This window comes from Petaurus breviceps, unplaced genomic scaffold (assembly GCF_028583685.1).
Source record: "Petaurus breviceps papuanus isolate PSGF00001 unplaced genomic scaffold, PetGlider_PUasm1.0 37, whole genome shotgun sequence".
NCBI classification, from domain to species: domain Eukaryota; kingdom Metazoa; phylum Chordata; class Mammalia; order Diprotodontia; family Petauridae; genus Petaurus; species Petaurus breviceps.
Genome location: NW_027186296.1, coordinates 106,437,158 through 106,460,404, shown reverse-complemented (window position 1 = coordinate 106,460,404; position 23,247 = coordinate 106,437,158). Strand labels below are relative to the sequence as shown.

The 23,247-nt window shown below is 35.4% G+C and overlaps 1 protein-coding gene across 2 annotated transcripts in view; it reads right to left on the bottom strand.

The window, feature by feature from the left end:
• The window catches only part of BTAF1 (B-TFIID TATA-box binding protein associated factor 1), a 119,114-nt gene that overhangs the window by 76,716 nt on the left and 19,151 nt on the right, over window positions 1-23,247 (bottom strand). The window contains exons 2-6 of one of the 2 annotated variants that reach the window (XM_069099223.1): window positions 18,924-19,047; window positions 15,518-15,632; window positions 12,046-12,192; window positions 3,483-3,688; window positions 1,400-1,536 (exon numbers count right to left, since the gene is read on the bottom strand). In XM_069099223.1, the coding sequence (XP_068955324.1) occupies window positions 1,400-1,536; window positions 3,483-3,688; window positions 12,046-12,192; window positions 15,518-15,632; window positions 18,924-19,047 (729 nt within the window). The remainder of the gene's footprint in view (window positions 1-1,399; window positions 1,537-3,482; window positions 3,689-12,045; window positions 12,193-15,517; window positions 15,633-18,923; window positions 19,048-23,247) is intronic. The other variant, XM_069099224.1, reaches the window with a different exon arrangement.

Genomic DNA, 23,247 nt, shown 5'->3' with positions numbered 1-23,247 from the left:
TGTTTTTCTATTATAATGGAAGTTTCAAAAAGTAGTGTGTGGTGGTAGAGCAAGTTCTAATATCTGGAAATGACTATGACATAAAAAGGAGGGGTATAAATAAGTCTTGTTTTAAAATGAAAAAGATTTTCAATCGATGACAATAATGTTTTGATTTCTTTTTTCTTGGTCGTGGTGGTGGGGCAGAAAGGGTGTCAGTTTATTTGACATTGGGTCATCTTGCCCATGCTGAAGAACAGCTGCCACTAACAGGCTCAATCCTAACACCGATTGATATGGAAGTTTTAATCTGCTCCATTTTCTGATGTTGGCTGGTTCTCCCCTGGTTAGGGAGCCTGGTAGCCCTCTACTTCCAGGGGTTCACATATCAGTGCCAGACTCAATGTGGACAACTCATAAGTTTTAGCCCTCCTGAAACTCAAGAACTCCAGAATTCAAGTAATTTCCCACCCTCAGCCTCCCCTAATGGCAGGAATTAAAGGTGTGTAGAACTACCATGCCCAGAAGACGATGGTAATGTTAGTAATATATTTCTAACTTCCATCTGGGGGGAAAGACTACTGCAGAAGTCCCCAAAACAGATTTAGGAACCCAAGAAAATATATGCAATATTGCTTTCTCACTGCTTGAAGCAAAAGCCCAAAGTAAATTCTGCTTGCCCAGATTACTGGTCTTTGGCATGTAAAGTTTTTTTTCCTGCTAATTGTACTTTAGAAAATGAAATACTTAGCCAATTTTATTCAAAAAGGTGTCAAATAAAGCTTTCATTCATTAGTATCCTGGGTATCAAATATTTAAGACGGATTGTCTATGAAGTTTTATGAAGTGGTGTTTGCCATAATGACCAATAAATAATGGCAATAATTAAAATTTTGTTTTCTTCTGCAAACCCTTGGTGGTGAAAGTCAGGTAGAGAAACTTCCTTTTGTTAATGGAACCCAGTGACTTTTTTCATAGCTAAGAGCAAATTTCAAAAGGGTACAATGCAGCAACTGGAAAAAACACTGAAATGGCATCTGAAAACTGGATTCAAATCCTAAATCCTTATACCTACTGACTATATGACAATAGAAAATCAACCAATCAGCACTTATTAAACACCTACTGTGTGCCAGGCCCAGAATAAGTACTTAATACAATGGCAAAAACCCTGCCTTCTACCAGGAGAGAACAGTCTGGTCCTTTCACCTCTCTGAACCTCAGTATCCTCATTTGTAAGATCTGGCTAATCCCTATACTACCAACTTCAGCACAAAGTTTTGAGAATCGAATGAGGATATGAATATAAAGCACTTTGCACAACTTAAAGTGCTATGTCAGTTATAATTATTGTAAACCATGTTGGCCCAGATTTTAACAAGCTACCTTTACAAGTGTAAATGAATAAACAAATTGTTACCTCTTTTCATTGCTTTCCACTGCATCCTTGGATCTCTGCTTTGCAAATAATTTTGCCATTCTTTTAGCTTTATTCTTTTGCCTGTTGCTCATCCCTGCTCGAAATTCTGAGTCAATCAACTCAGCAGCCTGAAGAGCCTGAAAAATTTAAAAATTGCTGAGTTTCAATTTCTTGTGGAATTAAGAGAAATTCCCATCTTCTCAGAATCAAGGTGAGACTCCTTTTGGAGCAGGTCTGGCATATGTTGTAAAGTACAGCCATTTGGAGGGTTTCTGGGAGGTGAGACTTCAAAATAGACACATCATCACCCAAAATTTTTACTATGAAAATGAATGACTGAACTTTTGAAAAATAATATAAACGTAATAATAATGAAGTGAATAAGCAATGATGATGACAAGAAGCTAAATTCTCTAACCCATCACCATACAATTAGGAGTATCACTAGAAATGTAATAGAACTATTTCAGCAGTAACTGTCCAGATATTAGCCTCCTGTGGCCACTTAACCTTCTTTATTCCCTGCTCCGTTAACTTATCAATTGTTTTCAATGTACTAAAAAAAACAACACCACTAACTCAGGGTCTGTTACTATCTGGTTGTGTCATTTAGGCAAGTCACTTGGCATCTCTGGGCCTCAGTTCCCTTACTTATAAAATGAATTTAGAATAAGAAGATCTGTCTAGCCTTATGATTTTAAGTGCTATGATTCATATATACTCCCCCTACCACAGGTTCTCAATGTCACAAAAGCTACAAAGTATATGTTTTGGAAAGCATCACCCTTCTCCTAGCTTCAAACTCAGTATTCTACTGAGCCTGATGCTCTCTAGTCAAGCCATTTATGTGTTAATATTTCAGAAAGGAAGTTCCCCTCAGAAAGAAAATGCTATCTCCACAAATAACTGTAGCCTTAGAAGCAATCTGGAGTCCTTAATAGATTTAGCCAAGAAGGCTAATGCCAGGAGTGTCCAATTGCAAAAGAAGAGTGCCAACAAATCAGATACAGAGAGACTGTCTATTCTGAAAAAATGGTAATTGTAGCCTCTACATGGGCTTTCTCCATCTCTTAAAATGTAATCTCTGTCACCTATCAAACTTTTCCAAAGTAGTTCCTTATTAAACTTCCCTCAGGTTGGCCACTTTTCCCTTCCATTTATCAATACTACCCTCCTTTTACAAAGAACTTCTGCTTTCTTAATTTCTTGATCCTCTTCTCCCCTTATTGCTTATTCACATCCTCTTCTTTAACCTTGTGATCTGTATCTTTATATTATTTTCTATCCTAATAACTTCTTTTTTGTTTATTTCCTTACTGCTCCTCTTTTAATTTTCTACTCCTCTTAAATCTTTCCCTATTTTTTTGAGGTATTTTAAAAAATTTTTTTTTATCCTGTCCATTTTCTCTACTTAATCCTTTTCATTATTCTTTTTTTCTTAGACACCCTAAATTGGAAGAAGCCTTAGTCCAAATCTATTGAAACTGCTCCCTGTTCAAGTCAAGGGTAGGAAGGCAAAGTGGTGAAGACTGGGATTCGTAATGATTCCAAAGTTTCTAATATTATCACAGGCTCACAAATGTTAGAACTGAAAAAGACCTTTGAAATCAATTAGTTCATCCCCTCTTATTTTATTGATAAAGAAACAGGCCTAAAGAGGAGAAACTATGTGCTAAAGGTCATACAGCTAGTAAGTGGCAAAACTCAGACGCAAATCCAGGTCTTTGGATTCCAAATCTATTGCCAGGCCACACTGCCATTAGATGGGGAAGAATTATCTTGGTTCCTCACATCTCCCCATCAAGAAGCTTTGTCTTCTACCTACCTGGAAAACATATTAAAAGGACAGTAAAGGATGGAGCATCAAGCTACCTATCAATAATGGGTTCCGATTAGTACCATCAAAAGAGGAAAAAAGAAAAAAAATAATCCAGTCCAGGTCAACAAATCTAGGAGTCTGGAGAAATCTAATTAGTTAAGACAAACTATGATGGCAAGAATTATAAAGTTAGAAATTGGGTACAGCATTATAACAAAAGTACAATGATTTTCAATGGCAGAATCACAAATGAAGCAAACCCACTGTAATATTCCTTGCAATCAAACAGCCCGAGGTTTTACCTACAGGTTGTTTGTTTACAAGGGAAGCTGAAGCTGGGGTGTAGTCCAGATCTTCATCATTAAAGAGTTCTTCAGTATTCATTCCAATTGCTGCTCCCATATCAAGGCCAAGTTTCTTCTGTAACAGTTTGCGCTGGCGAGCTATTCTCTCTTTAGGGTCCACTTCCCCTTTAAATGGCAAAATAATTTGTTTTCAATTGGTTAAAAAGTATTCTAACAAAAGTACTGAAGTTTATACAAGTCATTTCATTACAACAAATACTGTTACAGTGAAAATTTCTTTGAAAAATAAATTCTGTCAGAGTCAATCACTGTTATGGTTAATACTCTGCTTGATTCATTTACTATGGAAAGTACTGTCTTCCACTTAAGTTATTTTTTTCTCTGATGAAAATACAACAGTAGCAATAGTAGTCTTGTTAAAAAAGATGAAAACAAGACAAAAACAAAAATAATAACTTTTAAAACCCTATGCATTATTAGCCTTAAACAATACTTTTGGAATTCTAAAATGGACCACACAAGATTTGGAAACTATTCTCAGAAAAACCAAAGAACCACAAAGCCAAATACCCTGAAGCAGCTACAGAAAGATGAATACTTCACCAAAAACAGGAGGAAGGGGAATGACAGGTATCATAAACAAGTTAAAAACAACAAAAACAACCCTAAAGAAATACAGAAATTTTAAAGATCAAGTGAAACCACTTTACCACGCAACGGTAAAAGCTAGTAATAGATATGCCACTGGTTTTTGTTTTTTTTTTAACGCAACCAAATGTAATTCACATCTGGGTAGAGCCTTTGAAATGATAAAGGTCTAAGAATGGAATCAAAAGGCATTCTGTGAGTAACATCAGAATGAATTCAGTCAATAATCTGTCAACAAACACAAACAGTAGAGTCGACCAAATTTGTGTGGAAACAGATGGATTTATGATAGTGATTCTGGACCAGAGACTGTGGCCGCCAGAAATTATAGACAAAGTTATCCTGAAAGGAACCTGGATTTAGTGACCAATGTGGGCTGTGTAAAGAAAAAGTAAAAATTGCTACACATCACTGCAGGGTTCAAATTTCTAGCACAGGAGTTCTTAACACAATTGATACTAAAAAAAAAAAAGAACATCCTTCCATCTCTATTTTCTTTGCATTACAGATTTTTTAAAAACGCACAGCTAATTAACACAGGTTTGTCCTTTGAAGTATCACTAAATTCTGGTGCTTCTAGTGTTAGTTATAACACTAGCTATAATAATTTTGATTTTATTTTATCATGGAGCTTTTCTTCTGGCAATCTGGTAAAACCTAACACTACTGGAGTTTTTGCCCATACTTAAAAAGAAAAAAAAAAAAAAGCTAAATCCCACTAAAAATTAGTGAAAATAAAGATGCAGTTTTTTTTACATCCAAGTTCACATATGCCCTCTGTGAGTGTGTGAATGAATGCCAAGTTAAGAAATCCTGGGGGGAAGGGAAGGGAATAAGTATTGATATAAGACCTACTGTGTGCCAGTCACTATGCTAAGGGCTTAAAAAAAATACATACACATACACACACTGTATAAATCAGTTAGGTGGCACAGAAGATAGAGGGCCAAGCCTGAAGTCAGAAACACTTATTTATCTTCTTGAGTTCAAATCTGGCCTCAGATACTTACTAGCTGTGTGACCCTGGGCAAGTCACTAAATCCTGTTTGCCTCAGTTCCTCATCTGTAAAAATGAACTAGAGAAGGAAATGGCAAACCACTACTGTATCTTTGCCAAGAAAACCCCAAATGGGTCAGAGAGTCAGACACGACTGAAATGACTGAACAACAACAAATGTTCCATGGACTTACTAAGAGTTTTCTTGCTATTTTATCTTCACAATAACTTTGTTTGTTAGGTGCTACTATACCCATCTTAAGTCAAGGAAACTGAGGTAAACAGAGGTTAAGTGACTTGCCCAAGGTCACACACCTAGTAAAGTGTCTGAAGCCAGATATGAACTCAGGTCTTCCTGATTCCAGGCCCAATGCTCTAATGACTAGACCATAAGTTGCCTCCTAATGATGGAGTATCAGACATTTTTTCTAGTCCTCCCAACCCCTCAAACCTTTCCAAATCAGGAATTATACACTAGAGATAAAGTAATTTCAACTGTCCACTAGTCTCAGACATCAAGAAACATAATAAGATATAAATCCAATGAACTAATAGCAGACTTGCTCACTCAGCATCCCTTCTCCCAGTGGCTACCATAATTGGGCAAGGATGTACAAACAGACATGGGCTTGTAATGGAACTTAACCCTGACCCCTATCCTCCACCTTGCTGACCCCAACCACTCCACCAGCAGAAAAACAAAAGCTATAAGTGTGTTCTGGCTAGAACAGCACTTTGTGCTGCAACAGCCGTCAGACAGAGAATTAAGAAATAAAGGTATCTGAGGCAGGACACAAGCATGGATTTGGGTCTACCAACCTGAAATAAAGGGGACTGACAAACATTCTATCTTCTCAAAAATTACCCAGAGCAGCAGAGAAATGTGAACTGCCTAGCATGAGACAAGGCGGAGACAGCTTTGAGGGCCAACTCCGGAGGAAACTGCCATCAGAGGAGGAGTCAGAAAGTGAGTAATAGGGGAATATAAGTGAAAAACATCAAAACTATGAAAGGTCTCAGGAGGAAGAAAACTCAGTTAAAGACCTTAAGCACAAGCAGGTAAAGCAAGGGAGAAAATATTAATAAGGAAATATGGCCTCTAGATTATTTAAGTAAGTCCAAGCATTTTGGAATAAATACCACAAGACAAAGGAAAATAAATCAACACCTGATGAGACAGATGACCCAGTGAATTTGCAAGAGAACATGAATTATAGCAGGATGTTCCTGAATATTAACAGATAAGAATTTCTAAAGCAGAATTGATGGCCTGAACAGCAAAAATAAACAACAGAAGAGAAAAACTTGGATCTGTGTTGGCAAATTTTATCAGTGAACAAAATAACAACTGATTGGGAATGCAAACACACAGAAGTAAAGGACAATCTGGAGGAAAAGAAGTAAAAAGCAGTAAAATTTTAAAAAAATCTCTTTACAGTGAAATTAAATGGATAGGAATGCGTAAATTTAATTCAGGTATCATTACATATACTACTGTGGGCAAAAATCCCTTAGAAATATAGGAGTAGTCCTTATAGTCAATAAAAGGGTGAGAAAAACAGTACTGAAGTATAATCTCAAAAATGACATACAATAACACCTGTTTCAATCCAAGGCAAACCATTCAACATCATCTTAACACAAGTCAAAGAAACTATGATGCTAGGCTTAAGAGATACAATATCCAGGACTAGGGAGGTGATAGTCCTGTTTTATGCTGCCCAAATCAGACTATATCTGGAGTACTATGTTCTATTCTGGAAGCTATACATCAGTAAGGATTTTGATAAGTTTAAAAACATCCAGAGGAAAACAACCAAGATGGTGAAGGGCCTCAAGGTCATGCTATATGTGCATTCAAGAAGTAAGGAAGCTGAATTTGAAGAAAAGAAGATTTAGGCATGACATGATAATTATCATTAAGTATTCAAAAAGCTGTTAAAAGAGTTGAAAGAAGGATTAAATATGTTCTGCATGACCCCAAAGAACAGAACAGAGAACAATGAGTGGAAACTGCAAAAAGGCAAAATGAGGTTTGATATAAGGAAAATTTCCTAGTAATATCCAAAGGCAGAGTAACATAACTGAGACAGCAGTACACCATTTACCAAGATAAGGTCAAAATGGATACATAACCTTGATACAGAGGTAGATATAAAAAAATCAGAAGAACATGGAACATATTACCTATCAGGCTTATGGATAGGAAAACAATTTAGGAATAAATAAGAAAGCTGTTTGAGGTATAAAATGGATAATTTCAATTACACTGAATTAAAAAAGGTTTGTACAAATAAACCAATGAAGTAAAGATCAAATGGAAAACAGAAAATTGGGAGAAAATTTTTATAGACAGTTTCTCAAAGTCTTATATGTCAAATATATAAAGAATTCTGTCAAGTTCATAAGAATATGAGTCATTCTTTAATTCATGAATGGTCAAAGGATATGAAGAGAGTTTTTCAATGAAGAAATCAAAACTATATATAGTCATATGAAAAAATGTTCTAAATTGCAATTGATTAGAGACATGCAAATTAAAACAACTTTGAGATATCATCTTACACCTACCTATTAGATTGGCTAAGATGAGAGAAAGGGAAAACAATAAATATTGGAGGGCATGTGGGAAAATTAGCACACTAATTCACTGTTGGAACTGCAAATTGATCCAACCATTCTGAAGAGATATCTGGAATTATGCCCAAAGAATTATAAAACTATGTACACCCTTTGACCCAGAAATACCGCTACTGAGTCTGTTTCCCAAAGGGATTAGGGAAAATGAAAAGGAACTTACATGTTCTAAGATATTTATAGCAGTTGTCTTTGTGGTGACAACTGGAAATTGAGGGAATACAGTCAATTGGGGAATGGCTAAACAAGTTGTGGTATATGATTGTGATGGAATACTATCATGCTATAAGAAATGATGAGCTGGGTGATTTTAGGAAACAAATGGAAAGACTCATATTGAAACAACGAAGAGTGAAATGAGCAGAATCAAGAGAATGGTATACACAGTAACAGCAATATTGTTCTAAGAACAACTTTGAACTGAGTCATTTTGAGTATTATAAAAACTCAAATCAACTATAAAGGAAAATGTTATCCAAATCCCTAGAAAGAACTGATAAACAGAAGTATGTATAGTATGGTTTTACAAAAAATACATATTAGTATCTAATGGTAGCCTAGGGCAGGGTAGGGAGGGAAAAAAAAAAGTACACAACAGAGAACAGGAGAAAACTTAGAAGGAAGCACAGAAAAGCAGTGTAGCTTTGAAAATGATGTCTAGTATCTATTATGGTTTTAAAAAAAAGTAAATTGGGGCACAATTTAGGTAGCACAGTGAGTACGAGCACCGGCCCCAGTGTCAGGATGACCAGGGGGATCAAGTCTGGGCGCGGACACTGAGCACCACACCCAGAAATAACTGGCTGTATAATCTTGAGCAAGTTACTTAACCCCAATTGCTTAAAAAAAAAAAAAGTAAATTGTGAAATGAAAATTCATGGCTTTGTACTGAATCCTCTTTTCACGCTGTTCGGGTACATGGAAATGTTCTTTTTTGTCTTTTTAAATTGAAGTTTAAAATGAATATTAAAAAATTTTTAATTAAAAATACTGAATATCTATCAAAACAATTACTTTACTTACTACTTAATAATCCTAAGAAATACTTTGAAAATAAGGTTATCTAATAGCTTCATTCATCTCTTCATCAAATATTTTTTTCTTTCTTATCTCCGCTGAAGAAACAAAACCACAAGGAAGAAACTAAGTAAAATAGTAAGCATTATCAACATAAAAGTTATGGCTGCAAATCATATTTTTAATACCAATAGCAATCAAGTACTTTTTTTTAAAAAGGGTTAATGCTTTTATGTTTGACTTTAAAGATGTTAGAGTGGGATGAGACAGAAGTTAAAAACCAGGCACAGAAACAACCTAGGAACGGGAATTACATCACTTTGTGAGGAAAACATCTCAACACTGCAGAAGAGACCACATAACTACTTAATTTGCTTCCTAAATTGAATTTATATCAGGTGTCCAAGGTGCTCAATCTAAAGAAGGAAAAGATCTCTTTGTTCAAAACTCTTATAAATGGAAACTGTACTTAACCTCTGATGAAAGCAAAATATCAGATACAGGAGATAAAGAAGAATGAGAATGTTAACATAAAATTAATGTGGACACTGATATCTGTTTGTAAACTACAGGGCCCAAATCTGCTGGCTGTAAGCTAAGAATAATTTTTAACTTTTTAGATAAAATTTTATCATATTTAAAAATGTAAAAACTATTCTTAGCTCACAGGCCAAACAAAAAGCAGGCTGGTTAGCTGGCTTTGGCCATCAGATCATAGCTGGTCTTTGCAATAACAAATCAATAGTAGCATTTACTAAGTGCCAAATGAACAATTTAGATAATCACAGGAGAGGCAGTGCTCATAGCCAATATGAAACCTTTGGATTGAAGAACAAATTCTAGTATCATCTCTGGTACTAACTAAAAGAGTGACCATGGCTAAATCCCAACTTTATTCCCCATTTTCTCATTTATAAAATATAGAAGACGGATTAGCTTTTATCTAAAGTCACCTTTAGCCCTGGTTCTATGACCAGGATAAAAAATAATGTAAAGTACTATGAGATAGGAAAATGGATTTATAGTAGAAGTGAGGAAAAAAAAAAAGAATGTTATAAAAGAGTCAGAACCCAAAGGTCAACCTAACATAAAAGCCACATAATTCTCTTTGCTGCTATGTCTGTGTAATACCTTGAACCTTTCCCCTGGTAGTAATAACTGTACTTGACAAGTATGGCTCCTGCAGAGAAAGCAAAATTTTTGAGAAAAAAACACAAAGAGAATACAGCATAGATAATGTTAATTTGGGTTTTCTAAGTTAACATGTTGCCACAGGGATCTGTTTCAACTGACAACAATGCTATAGAATAAAATAAGTTATCTGTCAAATCTACACTATAACAGGGACAAATATTTTATGAGACCGTCTCAATTCTTCTTCTCTAAATTCATAATCAAAAAAATCTAATCTAATTCTGGTAGCATGGGAGATTTTTGAGTGGAAGCAGGGTGCTGACCTGCTATACTTTGTATGTAACATGGACAGATATAGCCCCAACTACAAATTCATAAACTTAGCATTTCAGTTTATCAATTCATATCTTAAAAAGTAGAGTCATTCTCTGGTGTGCCAACTTAGTTTTCAGATAAGTACAACTAACTTTTAATGACTAACCCTTGGAACTGAGGTACCATTTCCCAAAGTACATGCTCACATATTACACACTGATAGTTATACAATTTCTACAGCTTTCTAATTCTGATTTCAAACTTATAGAACAGCAACAAAATTTAATAAGTGCTAGTCTTGGAAGAGGGGAGATACTAGTTTTGTTTTTAAATTAATTTAATAAAGATGAAAAAAGACCTCAATCATTTTATTGTCCTAGAAATAATTTTCTAAATTTTAAAATGTTACAGGGTTCTATATATTTACCAAACATCATTCAGCGGTATATATAACACCAAAGAACGAATGCCTAGGAAAGAGACAAGTGTTAATAACACTTGTTTTACCACCCTTGGCAAAGGAAAATCTGATACTCCCATGGTTCATTATTAACAAGATGGCTGAATTTAGTAAACTCATTAAAGCTTAAAGATAATTTTTAAAAGTTGGTCAATTCTTGGAAAAATCTTTAGTGCTTTGTTTACAAAAAGATTGACATTTCTGAAAATAAAACAATTTCTTCTCCCAATATCCATAATTTGATATTTTGGTATAATGCAAATGAAAGTGGCTCCTAGATTCAATTATATTTTCTGTTTTTATTTTTTTTTCTTTTTGTAGGGCAATTGGGGTTAAGTGACTTGCCCAAGGTCACATGGCTAGTTTTTGTGTTAAGTGTCTGAGGCCGCATTTGAACTCAGGTCCTCCTGACTCCAGGGCCAGTGCTCTACTCACTGCGCCACCTAGCCGCCCCCTATTTTCTGTTTTTCAAGTGATTTCTAGTTAGAAATGTATATTTAATAGCTCCATTTCATTGGATAACTAAAGATTAACTTCTCAACTAAGTACTGATCAAGTTTGTAAAATTATCAAGTTATCCTGTTGGTTAATTTAGACATATACTTAGCAACCAAACAAAACACTAACTTTCATTAAAAGGGCATTTTTTCCACTCAAGGCATCTATCTTGAATGGCCAAAACATTTTATTTTATATCCAGATGGATTCTGTAAGTTTAAAGATAATGGGAAAATTACCTACCCACATTTTTTTTTTTTGCTTTGGTCATCAACATAAATATATCTAGGACACCTGTGATACGAAATTAACTAATTCACAGTTTCTAACAGTTCCACAAACATTACAGGTTAGCCTAAATGACCTTCCTAAAGTATGAGATCCTATGATAAATCACAATATAATATTGCCTTTAAAAAACTATTAAATCACAAATATTTGGTAATATGGACTATGGAGTAACATGGTTGTACCTCTGGGCATAGAACAAGACAAATATTTGTTTTAAAAAGTAAAAACCCAATGACAATAGACTTTCTGGGTAACTGCTACTTAATTTACACCAGTCTAAAAGTATAAAGCCATGCTGAAATACCAATAGTTGTCTTCTAGAGCTATGTAGTACACACTGATACATGCAGAGAGAAAAACCCCACTGAAGCTGCTTTCACACCAAATATTTTTGGCTACTTTTTGACAAACTTCTGACAACATACATCATAAGAAACATTGGATTATTTAAGACATGTGAAACATATGGCAACAAATTAGCAAAAAGACACAAGTGACACATTCTCTTACTGTACTGATACCCACCTGATTTGTCATCTTGGACTTCAAATTCTGCACCAGCAGACCCAAGAAGTGATGCTCCATGTTGCAGCAATCTACAGATGTCAAATCTGTCAAAACTCAATCGATCTGTGGCAGATGAATCTTCCATAGAACTTTCTGAAGTAGGTTCTGAATAAGGTTTAAACATATTTTATTTGACTATTATTTGACTATTCTATATAGAAAACCAAAGTATGAGGAATGGGAGATAAGAGCACACTAATTCATGAGGAGGAATTGTTTTGACAAGATTTGGGATAAGTAGGACAACTGCCTGGACTTAATTTACAGTTAATTTTTAGTTATCTGTAAGCTAATTATTTGCTTCATGATTAAGTTCACTATGCTCCCAAGCCAGTTCTCTAACTACAAAAGGGTTAAGCCAGAAGGTTGTTGATATCTACTTCTAATTCAGAGGGTAACATTAAGTAAAGAAATACTCTGTAGAATCAAAATTTAAACTGTGCAGAGAATTATACATGACCTTTCTTCCTTTGGCTAAAAGAGATTACAAAGAATTGACTGTTTTCTTTGGCTTTATACTTTGGCATCACACAACTACTCTGGGATTATATTTATACTTTCTTGATACTATAGGGGAACAGTACACCTGTACTAGTGAATTTATAAAAAGTGAGAGAATTGATTTCAGAAAGTATGATGTGATGGATGGTGAAATGATTGAATGTGAAAGCAAATTCATACTGAATTTGCTAGATAATTTGAAGTCAAATTATCTAGAGGTAAAATGGAGGAAACCAACACAAACAAGCCACATCTCTTGAGGATATAGGAAAGGACAAACTCTAAATGTTTGTAATAGCTAAGACACATCATAATCACTCATCCTACCCCATCTTCCAAAGTGAAGATACTAGGGAAACCAAGCTCAGACCCAAGACCCCTTGATACCTTTTACCGATAATGTAAAAGAAATCATAAAACCAACAGGAGACCCTGAAAACATTCGACTATCTGAGCGCCATTCAGACCTCTAGAATTCGCCTGGATCCACAAAAGGCTTCAGATTACAGATGCAAATAAATTGCAGGTGCTTTGTACAGTTATTTTGCTTTCTTTACTATGGACCTTCCTTCTCAAAGTTTAGTATAATAAAACTTATCAAAAGAAGTAAGACTAAAATATTTTGAACTTTTAAGCAATATGCTGCCTTAAAGTATATCATTTGCTATAATAAAAAGGAAAGTTAACATAAGTATCATCAATTCCTTTAGTTAGAATACAAATCTATTTATACCCAAATTTAAAAATACTACTTTAAAACACACTATTATCAGGAGGATTTAACAAGGGAAACTAAAAGTGACCTATCACAAGAGAGCAAATTATTGTGGTACTAGCAAAAATAACTGTAAGAAGTAGTCTAGGGGCAGTTAGGTGGCACAGTGAATAGAGTACCAGCCCTGGAGTCAGGAGGAGCTGAGTTCAAATTTGATCTCAGACACTCAACACTTACTAGCCATGTGACCTTGGGCAAGTCATTTAAACCCCAAATGCCCTGCCTTCCCTGCTCCAAAAAGACAAAAAAAAAAAAAAAAAAAGGAGTCTAAGTTCCAAAAATGTAAGCAAAAACATACTAAAAGTTAGTTGAATTCTGGATAATGGAAAAACTAATGAAAGTCCTAAAGGTAAAATAATGAAACAGACCTCCCTCACAACAAAGGTGGAGAGGCTCCTAGGACAGATTACTATAAACACTATTAGACAAGATTGCAATATCTGATATTTTGAATATTTTTTAGTTGTAAAAAGGGAAGTTTCAATCTAAGTGGGAAATGACTGATACAGGAAAGACATCGATAAAATGAATTTTTCCAAAAAAAAAAAAAAAAAGGAAAGAAAAAAGCAGATTGAATTTTGGCTATTTCCAACAATGGCAAATAGAAATGACTGCAGAGAAAAAAATCTCCTTGAAACAAGTTATAGTGGGGCGGCTAGGTGGCGCAGTGAATAGCGCTGGCCCTGGAGTCAGGAGGACTGGAGTTCAAATCCTGCCTCAGACACTTAACACAAAACTAGCTGTGTGACCCTGGGTAAGTCACTTATCCCCAATTACCCTATCTTCCCCCCTCCAAAAAGCAAAAAGAAATATCTAAAAAACAAAACAAAATAAGATATAGCTTAAAAAAAGACAAAATTTACTCTGGGACAAGACAAATTAACATCATTATTCAATATAATATGTGTAGGAAATAAGAGTAAAAATCTCAGGCAAGCCAAAATTAACCAAATAGTTAATATCTAGATAACTTTGCAAATGAAACTTTATATGTTGCACCATGCTGCGTATTGGAGTTTGAGTGGAAAAATGCAAAAAAAATTTCAAAAGTAACAAAATATACACTGATATCAGGCTTACAAAAAGCTTAAGGGTTTGAAAACGACAATGATGATGATGATGATAGCAGCAACTAATATCTATAAAGTGCTTTCTCTAGGCCAGGTACCAAGCTAAGCACTTTAGAATTTTCTCATTTGATTCTCACAAAAAAACCTGGGAGGTAGGTGTTATTATCATCCCCCATTTCATTAATGAGGAAATAGAGGTTAAATGATTTGCCCAAGGTCACACAGCAAGTGTCTAAATTTGTAAGTCAATTTGAAATCAAGTCTTTTTGATTCCTGACCTGGAGCTCTATACATCATGCCACCTAGCGGCCAACAGCTCAATGAAGGTAAAATAAAAACGAAAATATCAATTAAAAAATTTAAAAAATAGTTCAATTCCACTCACAACACATAAATGCATTTTTTACCATTATCATCAGAATACTATCAAGAATTATTACTCTCCTCACCACAGTCAGGTAATTAAATTCACACCCAAGATTACTGCCATTGCTTAAATACAACAAAAAAGTAATGCTACAAATGTGTATATCTTTACAGATTTAGACTGACCCATATTTTTAAAAAGAACACAACATCCTGAAAGAATGTCACAATGTCTGGAACACAGCTGTCACTTTAAAAGTGTTTGTTGATTGACTGACTGGACTTTTCTCTATAAACTACATATGGAAACCTACTTAATAGTTTAAATGACATTCCCAAAACAGGGTTTACTTAGCAGCCATGAAAAGTATGATAAGCATCCTAGTCAATTTGATTTGCATACTCTGAAGGTATATGAGTTTTCTAAATAAAAATAATTTTTAAAATATGTCCCTAGTTTTGTAGCTCTTCTTGGGGAAGAATGTGGTTTGAGGACCAGATATGGAGTCAGATGACCTGGGTTCAAATCCCAGACTGTAAAGTCACATCTACTCTCTGGACCCCAATTTCCTCTTCCATAAAATGAAGGGGCTGACTAGGCAGGTACTTAGGTTTCTTCAACCTCTAAATCCATAATCACATGAAATCTATAACTGTTTCCATAAAAGGGATTAACCAGTTATAAAATCAAACTCCATTTATTTTACTTAAAAAGCACCTTGCTTCAATCTTGGCACTGGGTTCCACTCAGGTACATTTTTCACTATGGCTTCAACAGCTTGTCCAGCTGCAATTCGGGTATCCCAATTTGTACTCCTTAAATATATCAGTACCTTTTTAAAAAAAAGTATAAAAAAAAGTAGTTACATAGCAAATATAACATTTTTAGATAGTCAGAACATGGAAGAATATAGGTTTGTTTAGATTTGCTACCATAATTTGACAGCACAAGTAATACTAGCAAAACATTAAGTTTACTAATCTACAAGGTTAACCTATCACGATCAATATAACTATTGTCTTCCAATGAGAAAAGTGGAAACTTAAATGAAAGAATGATCAAGTACATTTCTATTTAACCTCACTATAGTTAGATAATTGATCATAAAAGGTTACATTCTAATTATTAATAAAGTCCAGGTTTCCCTGCATAACCAACCCATCAAGGGGAACATTAGTACACAAAACATTGTTCTGATTATTCTAATCCATGACAAAGGTAAATAAATTATAGATGTAAGATTTTTCTTCCTTCAGCAATGCTTAAAAGAAAGACCGCTAAATAAAGCCGAGTAAGAGAAGTACATGGTAGCCAGTTTCATTCCACATGACAATAGCAATTGCCCTTTTCTCTACTACTTCGCTCTAACAAAGGAAAAGCACCTTTTGACAAAGAAAAGCCTCTGCTAGCAGCAATGGCTATTTCAAGGCAGAATGAAAGAGTTGGAAGAAAAAAGGTAAATTCCTCTTTTGGGAGGGAAAGGGGACAAAGAAAATCTTGATTTTCTTTATAAAATGTTATTAAGGGGGAAGAATGAGAGGAGGGGAGGCTAGGTGGTGCAGTGAATAGAACACCATCCCTGGAGTCAGGAGGACCTGAGTTCAAATTGGACCACAGACACTTAACACTTACTAGCCATATGACCACAGGGAAGTCACTTGACCCCAACTGCCCTGCATTCCCCCTTCCAAAAAGCAAAAAAAAAAAAAAAATTATAATAAGAAGAGAGAGGAAAACAGTGGGTAAGCAGGGACTCTTATGATTTCCATAGGACACTCTGACACTAAATGGTACCAACTCCAAAATATAACATGAAGTCAGATAACGCAAGGGAGTTTAACTTGATCCCCTTTCTTATCTTTTTTTGATGATTGCTTCTCCCCACAACAAGCAGATCTTGGTGGGGATGTGCAATAAATAAGCCAAGAATACAATCTCTCTCTCCTTTTGTTCCTTGTAAGACCTAAATGTTACACTGATGCCTCCAAATTTGATAGTGTATATGGCATTAGCTGTCGTCCCTAATACCATTCATCTCTGCAGATGTATTTCCTTTTTTTCCTCCTTCAAGCATATTCTAAACTGGTCCATTTGCTATTTTCTATATGTAAAACTCCTATTCTCATCTCCACATTTTTCTTTGTCCAAGTCATCCTCCATGTCTGAAATGTCTCCCTTCTCACCTCTACCTCCTTTAATCCTGAGCTCCCTTCAAGTCTTAGCAGATCTTTCCTGATGCTGGGAGTTGTTGGTGCTGACCCAGCAGAACCCACCTACAGATTTTATCTCCTTCCATTAGCATGCCAGCTCCCTGGAAGCAGGGATAATCTCAATTTTCTATTTGTATCTCCAGCACTTAGCACAGTTCTTGGCATATACTTAATACTTAAGAGGCCTAAGACATACCCCAAATACTGTACTGTACTGGATAATAAAGGGAAAGCAAGAAAACATTTACTTCATTTTGTCCTCTTTTGTTCACTTTTTCATCTCAGTGAAAGAGGAGGATGGATCAGTTGGAGATACACCAAAATGAACTAGAGCCTGAACTAGCCTGGAATGACATGACTGACTACAGAATAGGATATGAGAATAAATGAGGTTTACAGTCTTCTAGACTTAGTTCCGCTATCTTAAAAGTGAACAAGGACACATAAGGTTGGAACCAGAAAAGTAAGCCAAAGGAGTTTAGATTTGTCATCGTTATCTTCTACTATCTCTTCCATACTGGCCAGGTTGTAATAGATGTGACTGACCAGTGTACTCCCACCAACCACACCAAGACCTATACTCCTCCTTTCAAAGTTTCTCCTACTTCCCCATGCCAATCAAAACATTTATTCCTTGAGTGTTGCAAGTTTCAGTGTTAATATTATTTGATTAAGGGGTGACCAGGTAGCACAGCGAGTAAGAGCACTGGCTCCAGTGTCGGGATGACCTGGAGATCAAATCCCGGGCTCAGACACTTATTACCCACCCAGAAACACCTGGCCGTGTAACCTTGAGCAAGTTACTTAACCCCAATTGCTTTAAAAAATATATATATTATTTGATTAAAATACAAGCATTACCAACATTATCAACATTTTACTGGCTTGGGGAAAATTAGTTCCAAAGATACAGTGTCAATCTGGCTAGATTTCTTAAATTTGTGGCGGGGATAAATTATAATTAATTTACTATGCTACTACAAAAAATGCTGGTGGAGCAATAAGCCAATAATATCTATTAAGGCAAAAGAAGAGAGGAGGGTAAGGGAGAAGTTGGGAGGGAAAGAAGGCTACACATGAACCGCAGGGTGCCAAGATAGCACCTACCACTCCTAGATGACCCCTGAATTAACCCCTTTCTAGGGATTATTTCTATTTTCAAAAGTGTAAATAGTTCATCTAAATGGGCATCTTTTTGTTGGAATATATGGGGAGACACATTTCTGAGTCCCCTTTTCCTCTGTTTCTTACCTAGTCTCCCTTATTTCCAAAGTAAAATATGATGTAGGATCAGCATTGTAGCCCTATCCTCCACCCCTTCTAAACCTCTGACCACAGGATTCAGAAGGTTAAGTAAAAACAAAAGCTTATCACTTGCAATGAAGACACAGGTTACCAAATATCAGAAATAACAAAGCAAAAATGGAGGCCCTCATGTATTTCACAAAGTTTACTGGTAAGAAAGTCAATTTTTCAATCAATGTTTATGAGTATTCAATCACTTGGAGACAGAACTATGATATAATTACTATCTGCTACCAACCAGTTAGACCACTGAAAACCAGAGTAACCACTCAGTTCATTAACAAATTGGGTCAGATTTCAATTGATGCCACAAATGAAGGGCTCAGCATCTCACTGCCAATCTCTCTAAGTAATTAAATCCCACAACATATCTCTACCAACAGAGTATAGTGTTTTGAGTCTTGTGATATACAAAGTGGAGCTAACATAGCTCAAGAAGTAATGAGAGAAAACATAGATATAAAAATAGAGAAAGATATTTAAACATTTAGTGCATGTTAGGAACTAGACTAAAAATGACACAACCAGATCAAATCTAACTTTACATTCATTTCACTTTCCTACCCAGGAGCAAATATCTAGAATCATGTTAAGAAAAAAAGTCTTACTTTAGATAAAAGATTATTTAGTTCATGGGGATGGAGTTTCACCACTTCCCCAAGTTGCTGGGCAGCTGCTTTTCTTGTTACCGGGGTGGTACCAGTATCCAATAAGATAAAAAGACGATCAAGCCTAAAATGATTAAAAAGAATAATTATTATTATTATCTTAACACAATAGTATCCCCAAATCTTGAAAGGATCCCTTCAATCATTTTAAGTCCCTACTATTTATTGAAAGCAATATTTTGTAGCAGAATACATGTTAACAGTTACATAAATGATCTGCAGTGCTTGCTTGTTAACTATCAATCAATAAATACTTACTAAGTGCCAGAAATTGGGCCAGATGCTATGAATGCAACAAAAGTGTAATAGTTCCTCTCTGCTCAAGGAATTTACATGCTATCAGAGGAAATAACATACACAAGTAATATAAGTACATATGCGAAAAATAGATAAAAACAGATACAAAAATATTGGGGAGAAGGGAAGAGATGGATAGGGATCAAGAAAGGCTTCACAGTAGAAGTTGGGTGGAAGTTTAAAGGAAACCAGGGATTATACGAGGTGAAGTCAAGAAGGAATCACATTCCAGGACAGCACAAAGTTGCTGCATATGAGGAACAGAAAGAAGACCAATGTAACTGGACCCTAGTGTACATGAAGAGGAATAATATGTAATAAGGCAAGAAAAGCATTAAACAGGCAGATTGTTTATGGCTTTATAAATGACAAACAGGTGTTTTTATTTGATCCCAGAGCACAGGTTCTTAACCTAGGGTCTAGGAACTTGTGTGATTTTTAAAAAATATATTGTTAACTATTTCAATTTAACTGGTTCCCTCTGTTGGTTATTTTATTTTATGCATTTTAAAACATCCTGAAAAAAAAAAGCCTATCAACTTCACTGGACTGCAAAAGAGACCACAGGCTTCATCAAACTGCCAAAGGGGCCCGTGATCCAAAAAAGATTCAGAAACCCTGTACTTCAGGAAAACAACTTCTAAATAATGGTGTGGGATGATGCCTAAGGTAGGGAGTTCAACTGAGGAGCAATAGTCTAGGCTACAGGTAACAAACGTTTGGACAAGGATGATAGCTCTGTGAGTAAAAGGGATATATATAGGAGTGATGCTGTGATAATAGAAATGACAAGCTCTGGTAATGATTCAGATATGTGGGATAAGTGAGAGGATGATACCTCGGGTGCACACCTGAGTGACTAGAAGGATTGTGTTAACCTCGCTAGAAATAGGAAAAGTTAGAAAGATGGCTAGTTCTGGGGAAAAGATCACGAATTATGTTTTGGACATACTGAATTTGAGATACATATAGGACATTTATTTTGAAGTATTCAATAAACAGTGACAGAACTAGAGCTCAGGAGAGAGACTACCGCTGGATATATAACTCTGGGAATCACTAGCATAAAAATGATTAAGACTCAGGGGAACCAATGAGGTCATCAAATGCCCTTGAAACATATCCATAGTTAGGAGGCAGGATAGGGAGGATGATCCAGGTACAAAAACTAAGAAAGAGCAGTCATATAGGGAGGAGGAAAATGGACAGAGCAGTGTCAAAAAATTCCAGAGAAGAGAGTATCTAGGAGGAAAAGGTGGTCAAAGGTATCAAATGCTGCAGAGAGGTTAGAGTAAGAATTGGACTGGAAAAAGATCACTTCGTTTGGCAATTAAGAATTTGGTGGTAATCTTGGTCAAAAGCCAGAATGCAAAATGAGAAATGAGTGGGAAGTGGAAGCAAGAGGCAATAAGAGAAGACTGATTTTCCTAAGAGTTTTGCTGTGAAAGTGATGAAAGATACTGGATGATGGGAATCAAGGGAAGGGCTTTTTTTTTTAAGGATAGGGGACATCTGGGCATGTTTGTAGAAAACAACAAAGAAAACAGTAGATAAAAAGACATTTGTAAATGACTGGAGAATGGAGAGGATTAGATTAGATTAATTAAATTAAAGGGGATTAGACTTGGCCAGATTTCTTAGACTAGAACAGGAAAGAACTGGATAAAGAGTGGCAGAGTGTCAAAACTACATAGTATTAATGAGGGCCCAGTTGAGACTGGATAATATGAATTGCAGTAGATCAAATTACTGCAGTTGTGTGACTACCTTTCATAACATTTAGCACCAGGTTTGTAGGAATAGAGAAACTGAGTGATACTGCTGACAATGTAATAGGTATGAGTCCTGGAATACTGTAGTTTCCAAAGAATTAATGTTGCAGGTCACCCAAAAGAAAATAGTGTATGGTTGTGAGTTGGCTGAAAGATATTCTAATGAAAAAATGTGCAAGAGAAGCTAAACAAAAGATATTATCATTATGATGTATGACCAAAATGGAAGTGGGCTGATCATGTAGTAAGAGAAAGAGATAAAATGATCAGAAAGGCCATGGGCCATGGTTTCCATACAATGTCAAGATTTAGGGAAGAGCCACCAACACACTGGGTAGGCCCCTATTGTAAATTTATGGAAAGATATGAGGCAGCTAAGTGGTCCTAGACTTGGGAGTTAGGAATACCTAAATTCAAATCCAGTCTCAGATACTTTTTAGCTGCATTACCCGGAGCAATTCACTTAATATCAACTTTCTCATCTGTAAAATGGGAATAATAATAGTACCTGCTTCCCAGGGTTGTTGTGAAGATTAAATGAGATGATATTCATAAAGCACTGTAAACCTTAAGAGTGCTATATAAATGCTAGTTATTATTACAGATCATTATGTGAATAAATGGAAATCTGTATCACTGGAGGGCAATTTACCTTGAGAAAATCTATCAAACTATCATTTAAAACAAAATCAGAAAATAAGAGTAATTTTGTCTCTTCTTTATCTTTGTGCTTTTAATAATTTTGCTCGTCTTATTGTTATCGCTAGCATTTCTAGACCTTTGTCAAATAAGAACAGGGAAAGGAGGCATCCTTATCTTCAAATATGAAATATTTTATTCAGTCTGCAAATATATCTGTATTTACAGCATATATCATATATAAGCACAGTTACAGAATTACAGTTAATAGCTAGCATTTAGAACTAGAATGAACCTTAGAGGTCAGCTAATCCAAACAAAAACATAATTATAAAAAGATTAATATAGTGAATATGTATTTTTAAAGTATAAAGCCAACAAATAAGAATAAAGAAGGAAATCTTGAAAATGAAGAGGGAAACATAACTTGAAAACCAAAAATACAGAAGCATTGGTTAAAAACTAAAATCTAGTTCTTTGAAAAGACTGAAAAATTTGATAAACCTTTAGCCAGTGTGGGTTAAAAAGAAAAGGGAGGAAAATAATTTTTTTTAAATAAACAAGATAAAATTAGAATAGGAGAAATAAAAAGAATTATCAAAACTTATAAACAGACAAACCAACAAAACTGAGAATTAAAAAAAATATCAAAGATTATTTATAAAAAATGTAAAGTACTCAAATGAACAGAACATCATACAGAGCCTGTTATTAAGCCATGAAGATGGAAGGCAGAATGCTGTATTCAGGGACCAGCAAGTAGATCAGTATGGCTAGAAAATTAGTGCACAAGAATGATGTGTAATGAGTCTAGAAAGTTAGGCTGGATGTGATCTTTAAATGCCCAACAGAGGATTTGTATTTTATCTTAGAAGCTAATATAAGGATCCACTGAAACTTCTTGAGCAGGGGAGTAATATGGTCAGACCTATGTTTTAGGACTATCAATTTGGCAGCTGTGTAGAGGATGTACTGGAAAGGGAAAAGCTATATGGAAGAACCCAATTAGAAGGCTATTGCAGTCGTTGTGGGGAGACAAATGATGAGAACCTGAATTAGGGCGGCTGCTGAGTGAGTAGAGAAGAGGGAACAAATGAGAAAGCTGCTTCAGAGGTAGAATTAACAAGACTTTGTGCCTGATTATTTATGACAGGCCAGAAAGATTAAAAGATTGAGGCTGACTCCTAGGTTATTATAAGTCCTAGTGAATGGAAGAATGACTGTGCTCTTGACAAAAATAGGGAGTTAAGAGATCTGTTTTGGACACGTGGAGTTTGAGATGATTAAAAGGTAATTGAAGACTTGGTAACAGATCTCAGGAGAGAGAGGAGGAATGAGTAAGTATATTTGGAAGTCATTTGCATAGAGATAGGCAAAACCTGAAGAAGCTGATGGACTCACAAATTAAGAATGTACAGAAGGAGCCACTAGATGGTGTAGTGAATAGAGCACTGGCCCTGGAGTCAGGAGGACCCAAATTCAAATCTGACCTCAGACACTTAACACTTACTAGCCAAGTGAACTTGGACAAGTCATTTAAGGAGCCGCTAGATGTT